This window comes from Panicum hallii, chromosome 6, assembly GCF_002211085.1.
Source record: "Panicum hallii strain FIL2 chromosome 6, PHallii_v3.1, whole genome shotgun sequence".
Classification (NCBI taxonomy): Eukaryota; Viridiplantae; Streptophyta; class Magnoliopsida; order Poales; family Poaceae; genus Panicum; species Panicum hallii.
This window is the reverse complement of record NC_038047.1, coordinates 2389027-2409591: the sequence shown is the minus strand read 5'-3', so window position 1 is coordinate 2409591 and position 20565 is coordinate 2389027. Positions and strand designations below refer to the sequence as shown.

Sequence of the window (20565 nt, the reverse complement as noted above, 5' to 3'; positions counted from 1 at the left end):
ATTTTTGGAAATCCATCATCATATTTTTATCCTCGTATGTTTGGAATTGATTGGTCCAATGAAAAGAAATCCATACAAAAGAGGTCACTTAATGAATCATGATTCTAGAACATACTATAAAACGACTATATATAGCAAATCATAGCACAATCTAGATCGAACTCGACTTTTCTCATCGACATCACATTCTCAACAACCCTCATGAACTAGCTATTTCTGCATTTATTTGTAACAAAAGTTCTTTCAAAATTGCAGAAACAACCTAGAATATATATGCTCCTTGGGCTCATAATAGAAATCTCAAAACTGAGTTAGGGTATGTACTATGAGGACGTCGTTTCTCATAGACTCTTTCTTATCGTTTAAATACATTTGCAGTGTTAGTTAAAATTATTCAGGCTGGGTACTTTTCCTTTTTGCGGGAACTATAGCACAAAATGCATTCCCTTTTTTAGTAAATTAGTTTTAAGCTCACACAATTGGATATTTTGTTATATAATTATAAATGATTATATCAGTGAGATATATAACGTGTTCATATGGTATTTATGTACCATTAAAAATGGATCACAATCTCTTCCTTTTTTGCAGGGGAACTCAGTTTTCTATATTGCTTCATTTGGTTAGAATGGACGAAGGTGCATATCCCACTTAAATTGAGAAATAACCAAGCAAAATTATTAGCAATGATGGCTGTTGAGATCATGCGAACATATATGTACAAATTCGAATCCCAATCAAGATGTACCTCAAGGTTCATTTCTGAGGACATCAAAAGGTAGGTTGACATCAAGATCACGCACAATATTGCGTCGATTACATACCAAACTCCAGATTTGCTTGCTAACTAACTATCAACAGGAGCACCCAAAGGCACATAGAGCTATGCACTTTTCTCTTGACAACAACAACGGCTTTCATGCCACACATGCTGTATAATACACATACAATACTCCACAACAGTATCTGTCATGTAGATATCTTCTGGTTAGTTATGGTTCCATCATGCTTCATACTGATGCCATGTATAGCACAAGTAAGTGCCCATGCAAGTGTTTGTGTAGCTAGTTGGAGGTTGTTACGTATAAAAGTGAAGCAACCATTCTTCCTAGCTAGCTATATGTTTGATGCCATGTCGCTGTAGTGTTAGATAGAAAGCACCAATTAAAGTGGAACCAGTGTAGGGCCCTCACCATGGAAATGCAATATGAAAGGGAAGAGTCATGGTGAGGCCTTGCATGCTTGCTTAATCAGGAGGATCCCTCAGGAAGCAATTAGAGAAAAATAATCGATGATCCGATTAAATATTAATAATCGGCGAAGAAGAGTGAAGGAGGCAGAAGCTAGAGCTAGAAGAGGAAGGGGCCAAGCCAAGAGAGCTCATGTTAAAAGGGCTGCTAAACACCAACCAACCATTTGCACCCATGATATGTCATATGCATATACTGCTAGCTTGATAGTTATAACACAACTTGCATCAGCATTTAACTTCTGTGTTCGTGTGCATAGCCAGCAGCTTTAGTAGTGTTAAGCTAGATATAGCTATAACTAGTGAATTTTCAAGCTTGTGTTGTGTGCATGGGGCATCACTCCTGCTGCAACCAGCAGAAGGTGAAGAGGGGGCTCTGGTCTCCTGAGGAGGATGAGAAGCTCATCAGATACATCACCACCCATGGCTACGGGTGCTGGAGCGAGGTCCCGGAGAAAGCCGGTATGTAGGTTCTCTCTTGACTACTCTCCATGACTTGATTGATGATGATGAACATTTGGATCCTTGTTCTTGGATGGTTGAGCATTGGGTGATTTTTGGTTGATTAAATTTCTGCAATGTGATGGCTCTGTAGGTCTTCAGCGGTGCGGGAAGAGCTGCCGGTTGCGATGGATCAACTACCTCAGACCGGACATCAGGCGAGGGCGGTTCACGGCGGAGGAGGAGAAGCTGATCATCAGCCTCCACGCCATTGTCGGCAACAGGTAGGCCGCAAGTGTGTTAGTGCTTTCTGTTAGTACCAAATGGAGCTTTCTTCATTCTTTGCTTCTTAATTAAGTTCTCCCCAAACCACCCAGTTACCAAGTCCTGCAAATTAAGTACTTGCATGCCAATTGCTAGCAAAATGATTTGGCTGTCAATTGCTAGCAAGAATTTCCATTGTCCACCCCCAACATTGGTGTTTTTCGTTGTGACTCGATGAGTTTCCATGCTCGATTATTGTGTTCTTAATTTGGCAATGCTGACTTGGCTTCAAGTTACTACTAGATGCTTCGTCATTGCCTACGGCAAAATTTTCTCCTTGATTCATCCGCGTCTCTTCCGACATTGACGTGGCAGTCTTGCAGGCAGCATCAGACAACAAAATCTGATATGAAATTTCTACAAAATTTATTGTGATTTGAAGTGTCTTAGGATGGTATTTGTCTTTATCTAGCTATCACACATTTTTCCAAGGTTTTCATTTGTCCTTCCAAACAAACTAATATTATTTATGATATGTACATACATCAGCTTGACATCATACATGTATGGCAACTACTCGTGCCATTTTTTCGCAAGTCGTTTTCAACTAGTTTAACTTGAACACGACTAGAACAAATCGAGGTGTATATATATAATAAAGATATTAAGATTGCATTACTTGAAAACGAAGGCCTAATCCGAAGGAATGCAACACCTAGACACCTAGTTGATGTGTACATGACCTTCTCCTTTGTGCAGGTGGGCTCACATTGCCAGCCACTTGCCTGGCCGGACGGACAACGAGATCAAGAACTACTGGAATTCATGGATCAAGAAGAAGATCCGCAAGCCAGTAGTGAGCACGACGAGCTCGTCGGTGACGACGTCGAGCCCTCCATGCAGCACGGCGGCGTCGGATGCGGCGGCTCTTGGCCACCTGCAGACACCGTTCAGCGCGGCGGAGCACCAGCTCGACGCCATCATCAGCCAGAGCCTAGCGCTGCCGCCGAAGCTGGGCGCCGGCCAAGACTCCCCGCCGGCGCCGCTTCTGCCTCCGCACTGCCCCTTCTTCATGTTCGACACCAGCGTCAGCCCGCCGTCGTCGCTGACGTCGCCGGGTACGGTGGCCCAGCTGCAGCACCCCTTCCTCACCTTCACGGCGGCGGCGATGGACGCGCCGAGCTTCCAGCTGCCTCCCCTGGTGGACGGCATCGGCATGGGCATGGCAACCATGGACTGCGGCTTAGGTGAGGAAAGAGGTCATGATCATGGAGGAGGCAACAATGGCCACGCGGCCGGCATGGCGAACGGCGGCAGCTGCTGCTACGGGCAGCAGCAGAAGCAGCAGGAGGAGGAGCAGCTAGGGCAGGATCAGTGGGACGATGAGTCGGCGCAGCACCTGCTGATGTGGGACGATGACCAAGAACTAACATCGTCCAACCTGGAAGCCATGGAAAGCGGTGCTCACTCCCTACTTTTTATGGGACCAAATGACCATGCATGATACTAAGCTGGTGTGCGTCCATATGCATCTCCCTCCTTGATATCTTTCTTGATCTGATCTATCTCTGATCCCTTTCTAGCTCTCACCTGATCTGATCTGTCTATACATGAAATAATGAGGTTTTCCAAGGCGCATAATTTATTTTGTTTGATTTTTATTTTTTCTTTTTCCATTTTGATTTAACATGTGTTTTTTTTTGTTTGGAGTGAATACTAAAGAGAGAGTGTGTGTTAATTGGGTTTTTTGTAAAGAAATATTGCATGGATGCATGCATGCATATGTTCATGCATGGCATTGCGCTTGGAGTGTAATTTGATTGATGTATCCAAATGAATTTAAAATAATAAGCAAGATGACACAAAAGAGAAGCAAAAAGGAAAGAAAGGGAGCCATGCTCTTTTCCCCTTTGGATTCTTGTGTTTGTCTGTGCTATAGATTGCGCACGCATGTGGATGATGTCGATGTGGATGGATGTATCTAGTTATCAACTACTTTTTTGTTAGTTTCTGTTGCTCGTAATTTGTTTGTTTTTGTTTTCTTCATGTAAGAACAGATAATAAACTGGTGATGCTTGACTTTATTGTCGTCTATGTGTACACACACATAGATACTTGTAGTACTTGATCATCTAAAAGCCATAGAGGAGAGAGAAATAGGCATAGATAATGCGAAATTAGATTCTTGTAGTGCTTGATCTAATTGTCAGTCAGCCATAATGGTGGATGCAGCACACAGTTGGAGGGAGGGCTGAGCTCTCCTTACCCTCTATTTTTCTTTCTCTCCTCTCCGTTCTTCTTTTCTCCTATCCTCCCTATTGTCTCCATTGACGCACCGGATGTGGGGGGAGGGGAGAGCCCCCCGCAACCCCCGCCCCGCTATCCGCCATGACATCACTTTCTGTTACGAAAATAACAGGCGAATAACAAAAACGATCAACCAATAATGCAGAACACAACACGCAAATTTACATGGAAAACCCTTCAAAGCGAAGGGAAAAACCACGGGCACCAGCCAGTCACAACTTCACTATTTCTGGAGTGTTTTACAGGAACGTCGCACTGATGGCGGCGGCTTACAAGATAATGATGTATCCAAAACCCTAATCACGGTATTTATATCATATACCGTACCGCAGGGGGCTCCGCCCCCCCCCCCCACCCCCCCACCCAAGCCTCCGGCGATGGGCCTCCGCTGCACTCCCAACCTGGCCACCTCAAACGGGATTTGGATCACAATTCAACAATCTCCACCTTGAGACAAATCCATCTTGTAGCAGTAATATGTAATTATTCTCCTGAAAAATAAACACCTTCATATATATCAACCCTCATGTGATTCTAAAAAATAGATTAATAGATTCATTACTTGAAAAGAATTAACACTCGTACAAATAAACACTCATGATAACTTCAAAAATTAAAGCATCTATTATCACACAACCCTCCAATAGTATGATGCATGCATATTGACAACTTATTGGAGAATCGGAGATATATAATATACACTTTGATTAATACCAAGGGAGATGGCTTAACAAAAAGGCAACCTATATAGTAGTAGAGTATAGCTTGCTTAGTGCCGTTAACTCTTGCTTAAACTCTAATCAAGAGTACTACGATATTAATCAATGCAATTTTTTGATGCATGGTGCCCCCAGAACCGAACCTCCAACTGTTACACATGAGCTGGTACAAGTACAACATGCATATAAGCATCTATCTGTCCATGCATATTGCATGGTTCCTTAGAACCCAAGCATGAAATTAATTTGTCAATGGATCCTGGAGATCAAGTGGCGAGACTTGTTGCATCATGGCCACCCAAGAATGTTCCCTGAATGTGTCACATCATCGCCAACACACCCGCACACTGATGACCAGTGTGTGTGCGCGGGCGCGCGCAAGAGATGGATGGCATTGTTCTCCATGAACAATAATAACACTACTGTTATTAATTTTCCAACACATTATTGTTCATTCTTCGGTGAATTAATATTGTTAGGTGCAACGTTAGCCAGCAGGGGCACAATGAGGTCCAATTCTACAATATTGCTAGCTAGTTGCTAGCTCGATCAGTGCAAATCCTAGCTAAACACTGAGAGCAACAAGTCTGAATAAGAATAATGGACAGCAGCTTCCTGCTGAAACAAAGCTTAGGCAGCAGGCATAGGCCCATGTTGACAACTATGTTCGTCCAAGAGAGATAACGACATGAAAGAAACCCATGCAGTGGTGCTTATATACATATAGGCATCTTCTCGTTCTATGTCGCATTCAGGATTAGTTTACATGCTCCGTACGTATGCCTTTAGTGTGAGTTTTTTCGGTAGCCTAAAAATAATCAAAACATAATTTGTCATCCGTAGTTCCCGTGACAGATACTATTGTATTCCTGTCATAGTTGTTGCATGAGAAAAGAAAATCATTCAAGATTCCAAGCAGCTAGTGGTGGTGCACTACTGCTGCAAATAAAGTAATTCATAAAGTGTTCTTTCATCACTTTTTTCATAACTGCTGTCTGGTTAATTTCGCCGAAGAAAATACGCAAGTGAGCAATAATGTTTTATTTATTAGTCTGACGACCCAACATTTATATATGCGTCCATGATCTAGTGAATAAACATAACTGAATTCCGTCGGTGAAACAAGCAAGAACCTTTTGCATCACTTGTATGGGTCATTAGGTGGGGTTGGACTTCTGCAAAGCAAGGAATTAGCTGGAGCGTCACAGGCAGCTGATCGATACGATCCATCGCATGTCCCTGTGGACCGACGGATTAAAGCACCCTTTTCTCGTTGATTTTATATGTTAGTTTCCTCTTCACATGTGTATTATTCAATTCCTTATTGCCAATTGCTTCCATGGAAAGCGCGCGCGTGTATTTTTTTAAAAAAATAGCATGAATAAAAATTTTGAAGTGGGGAGGTCAGATGAGCCTTGCATTGTGATCTTGCTATCCTAGAGCATGTAGTAGTAGGGTCATGATTTTGTCGTCTATGTGGACTGTGGTGTGTGTGGTTTCCTTAAGGATGCAGCTAAGCACAAAATTGGATGAGGCATCACTCCAGCTCCTCCATCACTTTGCTCACTTTGACATGTATGAAAGATCGACCGATTCGTCGCTGGATACTTCCTTTTCGGTCCTTCCAACATCAGGGTTTGTTAGGGTTTGAAATGCAGTAGTGGCCATGGCACTGCAGGCCGACAATTTACTGTTATCCTACTCCCTTTGGCTTTTCTTTAGTTTTCCTTCAATTTAACTGTCCAGACTATTTGCTCTCTGTTTTTTGTTCTAGTTCTTGATTGGCGACAACCAGCAGTCTTGATGCATGCCCAGACTATATATAGTAGTGTGAGTGACGCTCCTCGGTTTTGTTTCACTTTTGATTTATTTACTTTTGCTCGCGCGTTTAATTTGGATGAGTTGTCAATTAAGGAAGTTACGTGATCGCTGCAAGCATTAATTTTTTCATATGATTTTCAGAACTTGTGAACACCAAATATGAAACAGAATAAGGACCAGCAGTACATGGAACAATACCAACTTTCTGTAAATTTGTGTAGCAAGAGTATAATAGGGTAAATTCAATTCCTGCAGGTATTGGTAACTTCAATTCCAATGTTCCAAGGGGAGACTGGAGTGTTGGGGTACATGCGAGATTGCAGAGCGTCAGAGTATTGCACTACACTAGAGACTAGTTTCTAACTTTCTATGCTGAATTACTAACATCCATCCAGGCCTCAGGCTTTCCTTTAAACCGGTGATGCTGAGACTTACATTTAATTTGTTCAAGGATTTCCCTTGTTCATAGCTTTCAGTTCTGCAATCTGCACCGCACCAAGTATTACTTCTCCAGAAACTTAAGGAGACAAGCATTCAGGTGCCTAAACCAACACTTTCAGATACACTAGAGTACCAAACATCAGGGTCAGGTGGACAGCCAATAATGGTGCTTGTGCCAGACAGCATTCTGTTTTCCTCACTTTTTTCAGTCACTTTCTCCATTGAATAATATAATATACCTTCTGTCTGAACCTAATGTGGAGAACCATGCATGCACATGAACTGCATTCAATTCCAACCGGCATACATACGCAGCGAAAATGATCAGTTAAGCTTGCGCCAATTCCTAAAACATATATAGAAGTAACATAAGTAAAAAGGGGAACAAAAAACAGGTCCAGCATTAACACAGCATCAACGCCCACAACAACTTCAGTGGCTAAAGAGAGGCAGGCAGCAGGTATGAAATGATGGGAGCATAGCAAAATTACAGACAATCTTATAACCCATGCTTTTTATTGATGTATTGCTAATAGAATGTTAATGATTATTTGATCAACAGTCAATAAACATAATAACTTCCAAAAAAATATTAGTTTAGATGACTTGAATCACGCCTACCGCATTCTGGGAAGACATATTGGTCATGTTTTGCTGGGAGGGTGGGGCAACAGTCAGTTCCAAATCCTTTGTCTCTGCTGGAGGATCTGCCTTCGGAGGCAATGACGAAGTATCACTTCGCGGGCTCAAGAATGTGCTAGTACATGCAGTCGGGTTAGCTTTGGAAACCGGAGAAGCTATATTGGCAGCAACAGGAGTTGACGGAGATGTCCCGTCAGGGGACCTTGGAATTGGTCTGAATGGATAGGGTGTTCTCCAGAAGGGCTCCTGACAAAGGATAAAAAATCATGAGTTGATCAATAAGCAATGCAAATTTTAAATCTAGCTCATAAAAAGATAAACATTTGAACACTGCATAATAGTAAAGAAGAAATGCTACGTGTTTTTTAATAATAAAAGTTTCTGAAACCGTGTAGTCCCCCTGTAGAGGCTAAGGTGCCAAATAAACTTGGTTTAAAAGGTACATGTTTAAAGATTTTTCATATTTCGCAAGTTGCGTATTTCAATATGAAAAGCAACAGCTGTTAACTACAAATATCTTAGGACAAGGGGGAAGGGGGCTTTCAAGTTGCTAGTTGTTGGAACATAAGGCTAATAGGTCACACTAAAGTGCAATGGCCAATGGGTATGCAACACCTATGGAAGATATCCATTGTGCAACCCGCCTATTCCATGCTCAACAATATCTCTGACAAGAAACCATCCACATCATCACAATAGGTTCTAAAAAGTTTAAAGTTAAGGATTAGGGTGGTCTACTGTCTGACAAAGGTACATGCCAGAACAGCGGTACTCAATTTGATGGAAGAATCCCAGGTCGGTTTACACATGAGAAACAAAGACAAAGCTCACTAAACAGTAATAGCTTTTCTTTACTTTTCTTTACTTTTTATTTGCAACCGAATGCTTTTTTTCTTGTCTACTGAACATGAATTTTGAATGATGATGGGCATTTTTGTATCTGCATTTCCAGTTCAATTTTTTAGTGACCATTTGGGTGGTCCTCAAATGGGGAGAAACTGTGCACACCTAGGCAACTTCACTTTCCCCGTAACCTGTCTTCTTGGTAAATATACATAGGCTTTTGGTTTTCCTTTTTGCTACTTTAAGGGAAAACTAGTGTACTACTGTCCTTCTGTACTACACCTAAGGTTCATATCATGACTGATACTGTGGCCTGTGGCACTGTGGTGAGCTAATTATGCCCCATGCTATAGATGAAAGATGAAAAAAAAAGTTGCTAACCATAAGTAATCAAAGGAAACAAATAATATAATCTATCCTAGAAATCTTTTAGGAACTCTGTTGTGGAGTGGATTAAAACAAAATACATCAGTGATAGAAATGGTATCATATCAGCTTTACCATGCCGTTCAGTTTGCTGAAACTTGAGTCCATATTTGTTGCCCTAAAAGATGGAACTGGGGGAAGATCTCTTCCAACTTGAGGTGCTATATTAGCTGTGTTTGAAGATGAGCCTCCTTCCTGAAAGTGAGAGTGGCAATTCCGGTTCAGTTATGAAAGAATCGTGTCAATATTAAACTATGAGGATCATGAGCATACCAAGTTGCTATTTTGGAGTTGTCTCGTCATAGCTACGACATCATGTACTTTTGCCATTGATGGTGGTAAGATGGGGCAATTTGGTGCTGGTGACTGCAGCTCACAAGTTTTAAGCATGGGTTAGAAATATGTTCGGGGTGTCAGTGTAGTACTCCATTGGTTGGTAGGAAGTACCAGCTCGCCTGGCATCATGTCAAAAAGACTAGATCTGCGCTTCTTCTTGTTTGGATTAGTCTGTCTAAGAAAATATTTCTGAGCATGACTTGCTACTTGAGTTGGTGTTCTGGTAGTAACGAAATTTTTCGCTATACCCCTCCAGTCTCCCTTCCCTAGCTTTTCAAGACCAGCAAGAAATGTCCTATGCTCTTCTTCAGTCCAAGGAACAGCTGCAAAGTGGCAATAATACTTTTAATGAATTGAACTAGATATAGAAAGATGTTATGCATTTACAAATTCTAGCTGGAAAATGGAGATGAATACATATCTCATCTTTAACTGGCTAAGGTAAAACTTCTTCCTGAATTGGCTCTCCCTATAGAATTGTCAAAATGATTTACAAAATGTTATCTAATTTAGGATTATGCATAGGTGGGAGATAGATACCTCCATTATCTAAAAAAATTTAATTCTGGTGCTTTTGATATAAGTTGGTGTTTTTTCTAAATAAGAGGATAATTTGCAGAAGAAACCAAACAAGCATAAAAATGCAGTAAATAATTTTATAAATAACAAACTAAATAGGGAGAAATTTCATCACTGTAGGCTTCAAAATATTTCAATTTTCAAAAGTTTACCATCACCATCAGTTTGTGAAATCAGGTTCACTGCAGGGTGCCTCAGTTCTCAAATGTGCATTATCTACTCATTCTACATAGGGATCATCAAAACAACTATTACTTAATAGCTCTGATAAAAGCTCCAGACCAATTTAAAATGTAATACAGGCAGTAAATAAAGATCTATATTATTCATCATTTAGTCAAGTGTATTTAGTGTAAGTCCATATGAGAGAGACTTCATCATCACTCCAAAGCACCAAGCATGGTCACTTGCTTTGCCAAGCAAAACAACTGGATACACTTCCAGAGTCGAAACTGGTGATAACCAACAACAACAAAGCCTAAACAAGAACTGGTGCATTTTCAATTTTATATTCATTTAAAAAGGTACTAGATACCTCACTGGAAACTTTGGGCATGATTGCAAAATGATAGCCCCATATATATCTAATAAAATAAGAGAATCAGACTAACAAACTAATATAGTAACTCATCAAATAGAACAATAACTGCAGCCAGTCAACAACTTTCAGCTTGGATTTCACCATATAGCTTCAGTCACTAGAAAAATGGATTCCTAAAAGACTACCTACAAGACTACAACCACATAAGTCATGAACTATCGGAAAGGACAGATGATGGACAGATGATGGCATCAAACAGGGCTGCATACGTCAGGGTAACGCACGAACAGAGTTTTCAATTAATAGAACCATTCAGTTAGCTGACAGTATATGAGCCAACTAGACACTGTAAATAGCAGCATTCAGCATCACATGTCAGTACTTCCCCAATAAAAGACTAGCTTAATTTTCTAACCCCAATATAGCTAGAATCAATCCAATCTCCAATTCCACAAATCACCAGAATAAAAGTATCAAAGTTTTCTTCCTTATGCCTATGATGATGCAAGCAGAAGTATATAAGCATCATACAGTCCAGCATAGCCACACATCATGCCACAAATCAAGAACATGTCTGGTGACCGAAAAAAGTCCAAGGCAAGCTCATAACTGATCCTTACGTTATTGAATAAGTCTACATCACCCAATGTCACTAGAAGCTATGATGCATGGACACGTCACTGAGGTCGCGTCTCAGTGTTTGACACCGTGTCTGACATCATCACGTCTCCGTTTCCTAGTCTAGAAGACAAAGTACAAACTTGTATTTCCTGATCACTTCTGTATTTCTCAATCATCCACCAGAATGAATATGAACAAAACAAACTCGCTAGTCTACAACATTTGGATCAAATATGCATGAACAACTACACAAATAACTGTGACATGGAAGGTACATACCAAGATATACTCATAACCTAACACAAAATAAAGGATGTTTTATACATTAAATGAATCCATATGCCAAACGCAATAAATGGATGCCACATACAGGCTAAGGTACAATACTAGGAAAGGAAAAAAGATTGACGCTTTTAATAAATCTAGAGCTCCATCCAGATAAACCAATCACTTGTACAATGAAAAATAAAGCAATACTCGGAAACACTACCTCTAAAGCATGCACAGAATAGCATTTCTGCGTATAAAAAACTCAGAAGTGCGGCACCTCCCTACTTCCAAACACGCTAGGACCAAAATAAACATTCCTACCGCGGAAATGGGACTATTACTCATCAGATCTTTGCGTATTTGTGCACATTTCAGCATCAAAACAAAGATTTCATAGACAAAAGAAAAGAGCAAAAGGCGGCACCTTTCTTCCTCTCCTGCGCCCTCCGCCTCTTCCCGGACGACTGCATCAGCCCGCCATCGGAGAGATACCCGTCGCCGGCACCTCCACCGTCAGCGCCAGCTCCTCCGCCGTCCGCGGCAGCGCCAAGGGCGGCGAGATTGCCCATGCTCTTGCACTTGCGCATCACGTCCTCCCTGACCGCCACGGGCGGGTTGGGGCTCGGATCCCGGTCCGGCGGATCCGCCTCGGGCGCCGGCGGTGGCACCGGCGCGATGGTGACGCCGAAGAGGCGCATCCCGGCTGGGCGCGAATCTTGAGGCATCCCGGCGGCCGGGCTCCGGCGAGTGGGGCGGTGGCGTTTTTATTGGGAGGCGTCGGAGGGGGTGAATAGAGACAGCGCTAGTTATTTATCGGACACGGTTTTTCTTCTGTCTGTCCTCTCTCTCCTCCTCCTTAATTTTAGCATAATGGTCCTTCAAGTAGCGGGTTTTAATTTCCTGTTCCAAATTTCAATCTCTGCATGTTTATTTTATAAATCTATTTTGCAAATATGTTCTTCGAAATATGTTGTCACTCTACCAAAAATAGTAAGGATCAAGATTACCATAATTTTTATTGTTTGAGTTGTTACATTACACAGATACGAGACAACTAACAAGGATCAAGATTACCACCAATTTAATTCTCGAGCAGTTACATCGGACGGATACGAGATGATTTAACATTTAAGTTCAAATGAAAATATTTTTTAGATAAGACACAACTTTTATGTTCTTGATGGTCTTACGAAAGGTAATAACATTTTGACAAATCTTGACAGCGTAATTTTAATTTTTCTTTTACAACTAGAATGGACTTATGCAAAGAAATCCTTACTTTTGTATTCTTTTATGCATTACATTCAGATCAAGGCATTGTTCTAACTTTGGTTAACAATTACATACCGCATAAGAGTCTAATTTGGTATGAATATCTCATTTTAGCTAAAAATTACGCACTACTAAGAATCAACGCAAGTTTTCTTCGGGATAGGTCACCAGTCAACTAGAATCAACAAGGATATAGGCTAGCATGAATTTAATTTAGAGCTGTTACAATAAATTAATGTGCTTGCTTGCCTTTTCACTTCAAATGAAAATATGATTTTTAATGTATAAACAATATAGCTTTGTGTTTTTATGGTCTGTTTTATAAAGAATGCACTTGACGGTCTTAGTAATGATAACAATTTGACAAATCCTGACACATAACTTTGATTTTTTACAACTAGGTTGGACTTCTACAAAGAAATCCTTGTGCATTCTTTTTACGCATTACACTCTATACAAGGTATCGCTCTAACTTAGGTTAAGAATTACATAGTGTAAAGAGACTAATTTGGTATGAGTATCTCAGTTTAGCTAAAATTTGACGCGGGTTTTCCTCATCATATGTTATCAGTCAATTAGAACAACCAAGAACATAGACTAGCATGATTTAATTTAGAGCCATTTCAACGAGTTAATGTGCTTGATTATCTTTTCACTTCAAATGAAAAATTGACACTTTGCAATGAAAAATGATTTTTAATGTATAGATAATATAGCTTAGCATTTTTACTGTCTGTTTTCTAAATAATGTTCTTGACGGTCCCAAGAAGAGTGCAATTCTAAGATTCAAAAAAAGTCCTAGAAAAGAGTGCAATTCTAGCAATAACTACCTGCCCTATCCTTTGAAATATATCTATTAGGAACTAATTATCTGCATACTGTAACTAACTCTATGGAAATCAGACACCTTCTATTCCTAAACCAAGGGGATTAAGATAATTACTAAGGGTAGTATGATCATTTTTCAATAACACTAATCTGTCTAAACATAGGATTGTGATTTTCATGAGATGGCGACGGTACTAAAGAATCCACATAAGTTTTTCATAAGATATGTCATCACTTGTCCCTCAACCGGAAATACCAAGGATTAAGATTAGCACCAATTTAATTTTATAGTTGTCACGACTCCCTGACCTGAGATTGTTTTTGTTTGTCTTCAAATGAGCAATAGACGGCTACTCCGCGGAAACGTGTTTCTTTTTAAACTTGTTTTTTGCGACACGCCTTCTTAAATTTTTTCATTAAGAGGACAAAAACATGTGTTTTTTTAGTATGCATAGCTAGTATTGTACTGTCTATTTTCCATTAAGATGTTCTTGACTAACGACGAAAATATATTGAGAAACGTCTGTGGCAAGATCTTAGTTTTTGGACCATTAGAATAAACTTTTGCAAGGCTGCCCAACAGCATATTATCAAGGAGTTGCTAGTTTACATGCCAATTTTGGCTAAAGATTACATCGCTAAGGAGCTGGCTAGCCCTTTTTGACAAAAAAAAAAGAGTCAACCAATTACTAAAGAATCAATGTATGCTATCTATCTATCCCTTTTTGAACCATTGCCACTGACTAATGCGAGGTTGCTTAGCATAAGATGCTATTCCTATGTGTATAATGTATCTTAGAGTTGCTCCATCCATTTGCCTATAGGTTGTTCACTCCCGTAGACACGATTTTAGTTTTAGACAGTTAAGATGAACTTTTAGTAGTGTGCAAAATTGGACCAATTAGCACAAGGGGCTATTTTTTTTTTCATTGGCAGGCACATATGCTCATTGACATCAAGACACCCGTAATAACTTCACCAATAGTAAGATTGATTTCTGTATGGATTGGGCCTCGTGATGCACATCAAGTCAAGTCGTCAACAAGTAAACTTTCCTGTAGGGATGGCAATCGGGTCCGCGGGTTCGGGCGCCCGTCGGGTTTCAGACCCGACGGGGGTGGGTTTGGGTGCTGTTTTGCACCCATGGGTCCGCCCGAACCCGACCCGTCTAATTTCGGGCGTGGGTTCGGGTTTTAAATTGGACCCGCGGATGCCCATCGGGCGCCCGAAAAGAAGCCTTTTAGCAATTTTAGCCCAGCCCAACAAGAAACCCTACCCCCTTCGACCCTTCCCCCAATTTCCCCATCCCAGCAGGCAGCAGCCGCCAGCCAGCATCCCTCTCCCGGCCTCAGTCCCTCACGCAGTCACGCGGTCACGCCCCACTGCAGTCTGCACTCTGCAGACCAGCAGCCGCCGGCCGCCGCCGGCCACTCCGCCAGGCGCCAGCCCCCAGCTACCACCGCCCAGGCGCGCCGCGCGCACCAGCTCCGGCGCCCGGCGTCCGGCGCCCGGCGTCCGGCGCCCTGCTCCGGCCCCCTGCGCGGCTGCGCCCCCTGCGTCCGGCCGGCCGGCCCCCTGCGTCCGCCCCCGGCTCCGGCCCCCTCCGTCCGGCTCCCCGCGTCAGGCCCCTGCTCCGGCGGCCGGCGCCCGGCGTCCGGCCCCCTGCTCCGGCCCCCTGCGTCCGGCCTCCTGCTCCGGCGCCCGGCGTCCGGCCCCCTGCTCCGGCCCCCTGCGTCCGGCCCCCTGCGTCATGCCTTGTTGGTTCTGAATTCTGATGGAGTGCTAGACCACGTTTTGTAACTAGCACTTATGTTTGTTTGTTCCTGTAATCGTGTTATTTCTAATCGTTACAACATTTATGTTATGGATTTAATGATTTATGGTCAAGTGCTTGTTGGAATAGTCATTTATGTTATGGATTTATGTGGCTGTATGGATTTATGTTATGGATTTATGTTGGAATAGTGCTTGTTGTGGATCTATGTTATGGAATAGTCTTTGATTTTTGCTTCATCACATATTTAATTGCAAAACCCGACGGGCACCCGCACCCGACCCGAAACCCGACGGGTTCGGGCGTGGGTGCAAAATTCCACCCATGGGTGCGGGTGTGGGTTTAGTTTTCGACCCGATATCATTTTCTCATGGGTCGGGTTTTGGCTCCACCCGATCCGAACCCGACCCATTGCCATCCCTACTTTCCTGTGCACCTATCGCTTGTACTTTCAACATGAGTCATGTGAAAGGATAACAAAACTCAGTTCTCGAAGGGTAAACTTCAGTATCATATGCCCAATATAAAATTAAATATCTCTACAATGTCGCGGCCAACCAAAGACAAGGCCACCGCGACCATACAGTGCCTGAATCTGAGATTGTACACTGAGCAACGCCAAGAGTCCGGTGGCTTTCAGTAAATAGATCAGCATTCGAAAATTGCAAAGGGCAAAATTCACCCTGGGAAGAGTACGCCGCTCAATTGGTGACTCTGTACTTCTGCAGAAATAAATGTTCCGATCGATTTTGTCAGTCAAATAATGTTGAAGATATAAAATACAACAGACCAATCTTATGGGGAGCTGTTATGAAATTGCAAGTCAAGGTAGACCGATCTTATGGGGAGCTGTTATGAAATTGCAAGTCAAGGTGAGTAAGCTTATCTCCGTCTTAGAAGAGATTTGCATAGTATACCTAACGAGTCAAATGTGTAATAGCACATGTAAACAAATCAGCGATAGATTTGAGTCAATCACTGATAATGCACGCTGCTCTCTTAGAAGTGTCTGGCAAAGGTTTGTAAGCAGATAACGGCTAGAGGTCTACTATTTGGAAGTGTCGGAAAATGTACCTTAACAGTGTTAAGCAGAACTTTGGCTTCACTGTTGTTGTTGAAGTGATCACGAACAGGCTGGAAAAAGGAAACTAGTCAATTTTCGCTACTCAGAGAAAACCAATGTGTGAATCAACACTGAGGGAAATGCATGATACTTCCTCCTAGACAAAGGTGCCCCATGGGTTCATGATGGAAAAGTTCATACAAAATTGCATTGGCAAGAAACATGACCAACGATGCAGCAACAAAAAATGGTCCATCAATTCATTTTGTCAGGATAGCAGCTACTGCAATTTCACGGCAACACAGTACAAAGACTAGAAATCGGTGAAGCATATATAAGTTTATGACCAGGGAATGATTGCACCATATTTATTGAAAAAGGTGAAGGCTGAATGAAGAGAGAATTTTACCTGCAATATTTCATTTATTGCTTTTGCCAGTGCAGGTTTAACATCGGCAGGATGCAAAGCACCACTCTCATATTCAGAAATGAGTTCATCCATGGTTAAAAACGTCCTGTTTGAAGCAAACACTTTATAAGCCACATCTCATGCTAGAAGTTCAAATAACCTAATTGATACAGAATTAATTGCATGTGCTCATGTGGCAGCTGAATATAGACAGTGGTGTCACAGAATTATATAAATTCTCTGATTCTCTCACATTATTGGAAGAAAATGGAATCTTGGCACATCAGAAATATGAAACTTACTTGTTACCACCATTGCTTTCCTTGCGGATGACCTCAAACTTTCCAAACCAGGGGAAGACGATGTATTTAATGTACTCCAAACAAGGATTTCCCTCAACAATTTTGGGAGGACAGAAAGCTTGCTTTATCTTCACATTAACCTGGGCCTGCAACAATGAAGTTAGTTATGAAACTATATTAGCTTGGAAAGAACAAAGGGTCTCCATGGATGAATGATGCTACTGTACATTGCTAACTAAAATAAATATGACACCAGGTACGAATTAGAGACACAACAGAAAATAAATGCAGAAGAGCGCATTTTGTCCGAGCCATTTTTGACTGATGACTGTACTGCGCCTATAATGAGCGCAAAGAAACAATCCAGGCAAATGACAGACACATAAATACAAATAAGAATTTAATCCATTCACTGGAATATGTAAATTGAATACACGAGAAATCAGCACTTAAGGCTACAAGGAGTCAGTGACGACAGCTTTTCCAGATTAAACCTGGCCAAGACCAAACTTTTGCAGTGCATAGCAAATATATAACATATCCTATACATCCTAGCCATCCTTCACCAAGCTACCATCTCCACTCACCAATGCAAACAAAAGGGCTGCACTTGCACCCTGCCTTCAGCAACCATTGATGCATAAATGCATTTTGCGTTGGTCTCAATTTAATATGCTAAGAAGTCTATAACATGGTAAAGCTGGTATTTCTGCATCATTAGGTGTCACAAGCATTGCAGGCAACGAAACAATGTTTGGAAAAACATATCATGAGAAAATATACCTCATCATCTTCCATAAAGATAGCGGAGGATGGATCACTCTTTGACATCTTCTCCTGGCCTTCTTTAAAACCAGGGAGCATATCTGCATTTAAGGTTAAGGGAAAATACATATTTACACAAACCCAGGAATGAATAATCACTTGTTCCAAGTTCCATTACTAGGCACATATGTCCAAGGAATGTAAAGGAAAAAAAATGAAGATCAGGATACGATGTGACAGAATAATAGGTTTGTTCTTCCTTTTGATGTCATCGCAGTACTCCCTAGCTAGCATATTCACTTTCCTTTGGTCCATCCCCAACTGGCATATGTCAGCCTACAAATGGAAAAGGATAAGAAAAATGAATTGTCACCATCGAATTCGGTAAAGTAAATACAGTCAGAATGGAATACTTGCCTTCAAGAAAAATATATCAGCACATTGCATGCAAGGGTAGAAAATCTGGGCAGCAGTCAATTCTTCCTGGTCACTTCTGCCCATAATTTGGCCGCATCTGCAAGTAAGGAAAAGAATAGAATCACTTAAACTTTATAAGCATATAAAAATGGGGAACCATACCATGTCCAAGCTGAAGTTTTTTAGGTGAAAACCAACTTTTAATGCAAAATGCAATCTAACAAGTGATTACCTGGTAATTCTTTTGACATTGTTTCTCCGAGCAATGTCCATCACAAGTGGCCAGTACTCGTGCGCACGCTTGTTAATCTCTTCTGAAGACCAAAGGAACTCCACACCATCAAGGTTCATCCCAGCCGCTTTCCAGATCTCGATCATGTAGCGCCCGACTGTCTGGATTTTCTTCAGGTCACCTCCCATCTTGTTGTTGAGCTGTGCGAACCAGTCCGCAATCCAGATTTTCACCTTGCATCCAGCCCTGACCATCTTGTTGACGTTGATGGTTTTGACAACACCCTGGGGGGTACATGATAACATATATTACAACCAACTCTTTGTTGAAACCTGCAGGCTTAATTTTTTTTTTCAACCACACTGCTCCTAGTTTTTCTGCTCATTGGAAATCTATTGGGGCAATAGAGCACATGTGTAGTGCAAACAACAACTAGGTCTAAGTGCTACCATCCTGAATATTGACTTGGGTGTCTAACTAGGTTCACCTGGTAATGCAAGTTACTACTCCCTCCGTCCTAATATATAAGGCGTAACCACTTTTTACTCGAGTCCCATAATATAAGGCGCACTCTCTCTATACGCACGTATATCGATGCAGTAATACTAGTGTTGATAGAGAGAATTAAATACATTCCTTGGTCTTTGAACCAGAGGTGATTACGTCTTATATACTGGGACGGAGGGAGTAGACGATAAAATACCACCCAAGTTAATCACTTGCTCGTTATCTCAGAAAATTGTGGATATTGACTTGGGTGTCTACCTGGGAACGCAAACTACTACTCCCTCCGTTCCAAGTTACTACTACCCAAGCCAAAACGACCATAATTTGGAACGGGGGGAGTAGATGGTAAAAATACCACCCAAGTCAATCACATGCTCATTACCTCAGAAATTCTGGGAGCAAAACTAGTCTAAGTTCCGGTTACTCCACAACCCGTGAAATCATCGCAAGCAAAGCGCTCTCGAAGCAATTAGTACTTCAGAGAGGTCGCAGCTAGAGACGCTAACATATGCCCGAACCTGAGCAATGTGCATACGTCCGGAGGGCTCGAAGCCGTCGTAGCAGATGGGGACGGGCTTGTTCTGCAGCAGGCGCATGAGCTCGTCCTCCTGGATGCACTCCTCCCCGATCCCCCGCAGCGTCGCGAACCGCTCCTCGAGCGTCAGCGCCGCCACGCCCCCCGCCAGATCCTCGGCGGCCGCGGCCGCGGCCGAGGAGGAGGAGGCGCCGGGCGCCGCCTCGGGTGCCGGCGTGGCGTCCATGGCCGTGTCAGCGGTGGAAGGGTGGGTTCGTTGGGAGCCGGCGAGGGCGAGGGCGGCGGCGGCTGCTTGGTAGGCTTCGGCTTCGGGGGTGTGGGAGGCGGCCACCGGCCAGGGTTTTGCTCAGGATGGAGCCGTGCTCCTTACAGGTGGGGTCCGGGACTCGGGAGCCGTTGGATCCGTGTGTCGGTGGCCCAATCTCGTTAGGCCGGGCCGTCCGTGTCTCTGGGCTAGGTAGGCCGAAATGCGTGGACGCGACCAGGCCCGTTCGTTCTGTGTCTGTGGCCTGTCGGCAACGACCCGGCCCAAACAACTTTTCCTTCACTGGCGAGCGTGGGCGTCTGCGTCTCCCATTTCCTCAAAAAAAAAAAAAACTGCATTTCCCATCCCCCCTACCGCTGTTTCATCAGTAGGGAAAGAATACTCTGACATACGGTTGCAATAAAAAAGGTTGCATTTTTCACCCCAGAGTAGTTCTAGCACTGTTGCAAATATCTCCTCAAGCTTCTCTTTTTATGCTATTTTGAAATAAGGGGGCAGGAAATTAAATTAACAAGGAGATGTGAAAAAACAATTAATCAATTAATAAATCTATGTGTAAGATCCACTGTCAGTGTAAAAACTTATTAGACCGGATGAGGTTTTAAGAGAGGGATCTTTAATTTAGTTCTACGATGAGGTGGATTGGAGGCCACTATGCACCGCAGCTGGTTAGAGATGCTCATGGCTCATCGAGCA

General features: G+C 42.4%; 3 protein-coding genes across 4 annotated transcripts; 1 reads left to right on the top strand and 2 right to left on the bottom strand.

Moving 5' to 3' along the window:
- The first annotated feature begins 1389 nt into the window (after positions 1-1389).
- On the top strand, positions 1390-3905 carry LOC112898001 (myb-related protein 308). Its single transcript, XM_025966408.1, has 3 exons — positions 1390-1711; positions 1845-1974; positions 2714-3905. The coding sequence occupies exons 1-3, from the start codon at positions 1579-1581 to the stop codon at positions 3456-3458; spliced, it is 1008 nt and encodes a 335-aa protein (XP_025822193.1). The 5' UTR covers positions 1390-1578; the 3' UTR covers positions 3459-3905.
- Positions 3906-7030: 3125 nt separating this feature from the next.
- Positions 7031-12306, bottom strand: LOC112898000 (transcription factor MYBS3-like). Of its 2 annotated transcripts, XM_025966407.1 has the most exons (6): positions 11925-12306; positions 9601-9812; positions 9427-9519; positions 9229-9348; positions 7864-8130; positions 7031-7588 (listed from the first exon to the last, which is right to left on the bottom strand). In XM_025966407.1, the coding sequence occupies exons 1-6, from the start codon at positions 12223-12225 to the stop codon at positions 7571-7573; spliced, it is 1011 nt and encodes a 336-aa protein (XP_025822192.1). In that variant the 5' UTR covers positions 12226-12306; the 3' UTR covers positions 7031-7570. The 2 variants fall into 2 exon arrangements, with proteins under 2 accessions (XP_025822192.1, XP_025822191.1); XM_025966406.1 differs by lacking the exon at positions 7031-7588 and having other exon boundaries at positions 7730-8130.
- A 3534-nt stretch (positions 12307-15840) lies between these two features.
- Positions 15841-19942, bottom strand: LOC112898520 (tyrosine--tRNA ligase 1, cytoplasmic). The gene is made up of 9 exons (XM_025966861.1): positions 19588-19942; positions 18563-18846; positions 18331-18427; positions 18144-18249; positions 17932-18014; positions 17149-17294; positions 16847-16952; positions 16449-16508; positions 15841-16096 (listed from the first exon to the last, which is right to left on the bottom strand). The coding sequence occupies exons 1-9, from the start codon at positions 19828-19830 to the stop codon at positions 16076-16078; spliced, it is 1146 nt and encodes a 381-aa protein (XP_025822646.1). The 5' UTR covers positions 19831-19942; the 3' UTR covers positions 15841-16075.
- Between the last annotated feature and the right edge of the window lie 623 nt (positions 19943-20565).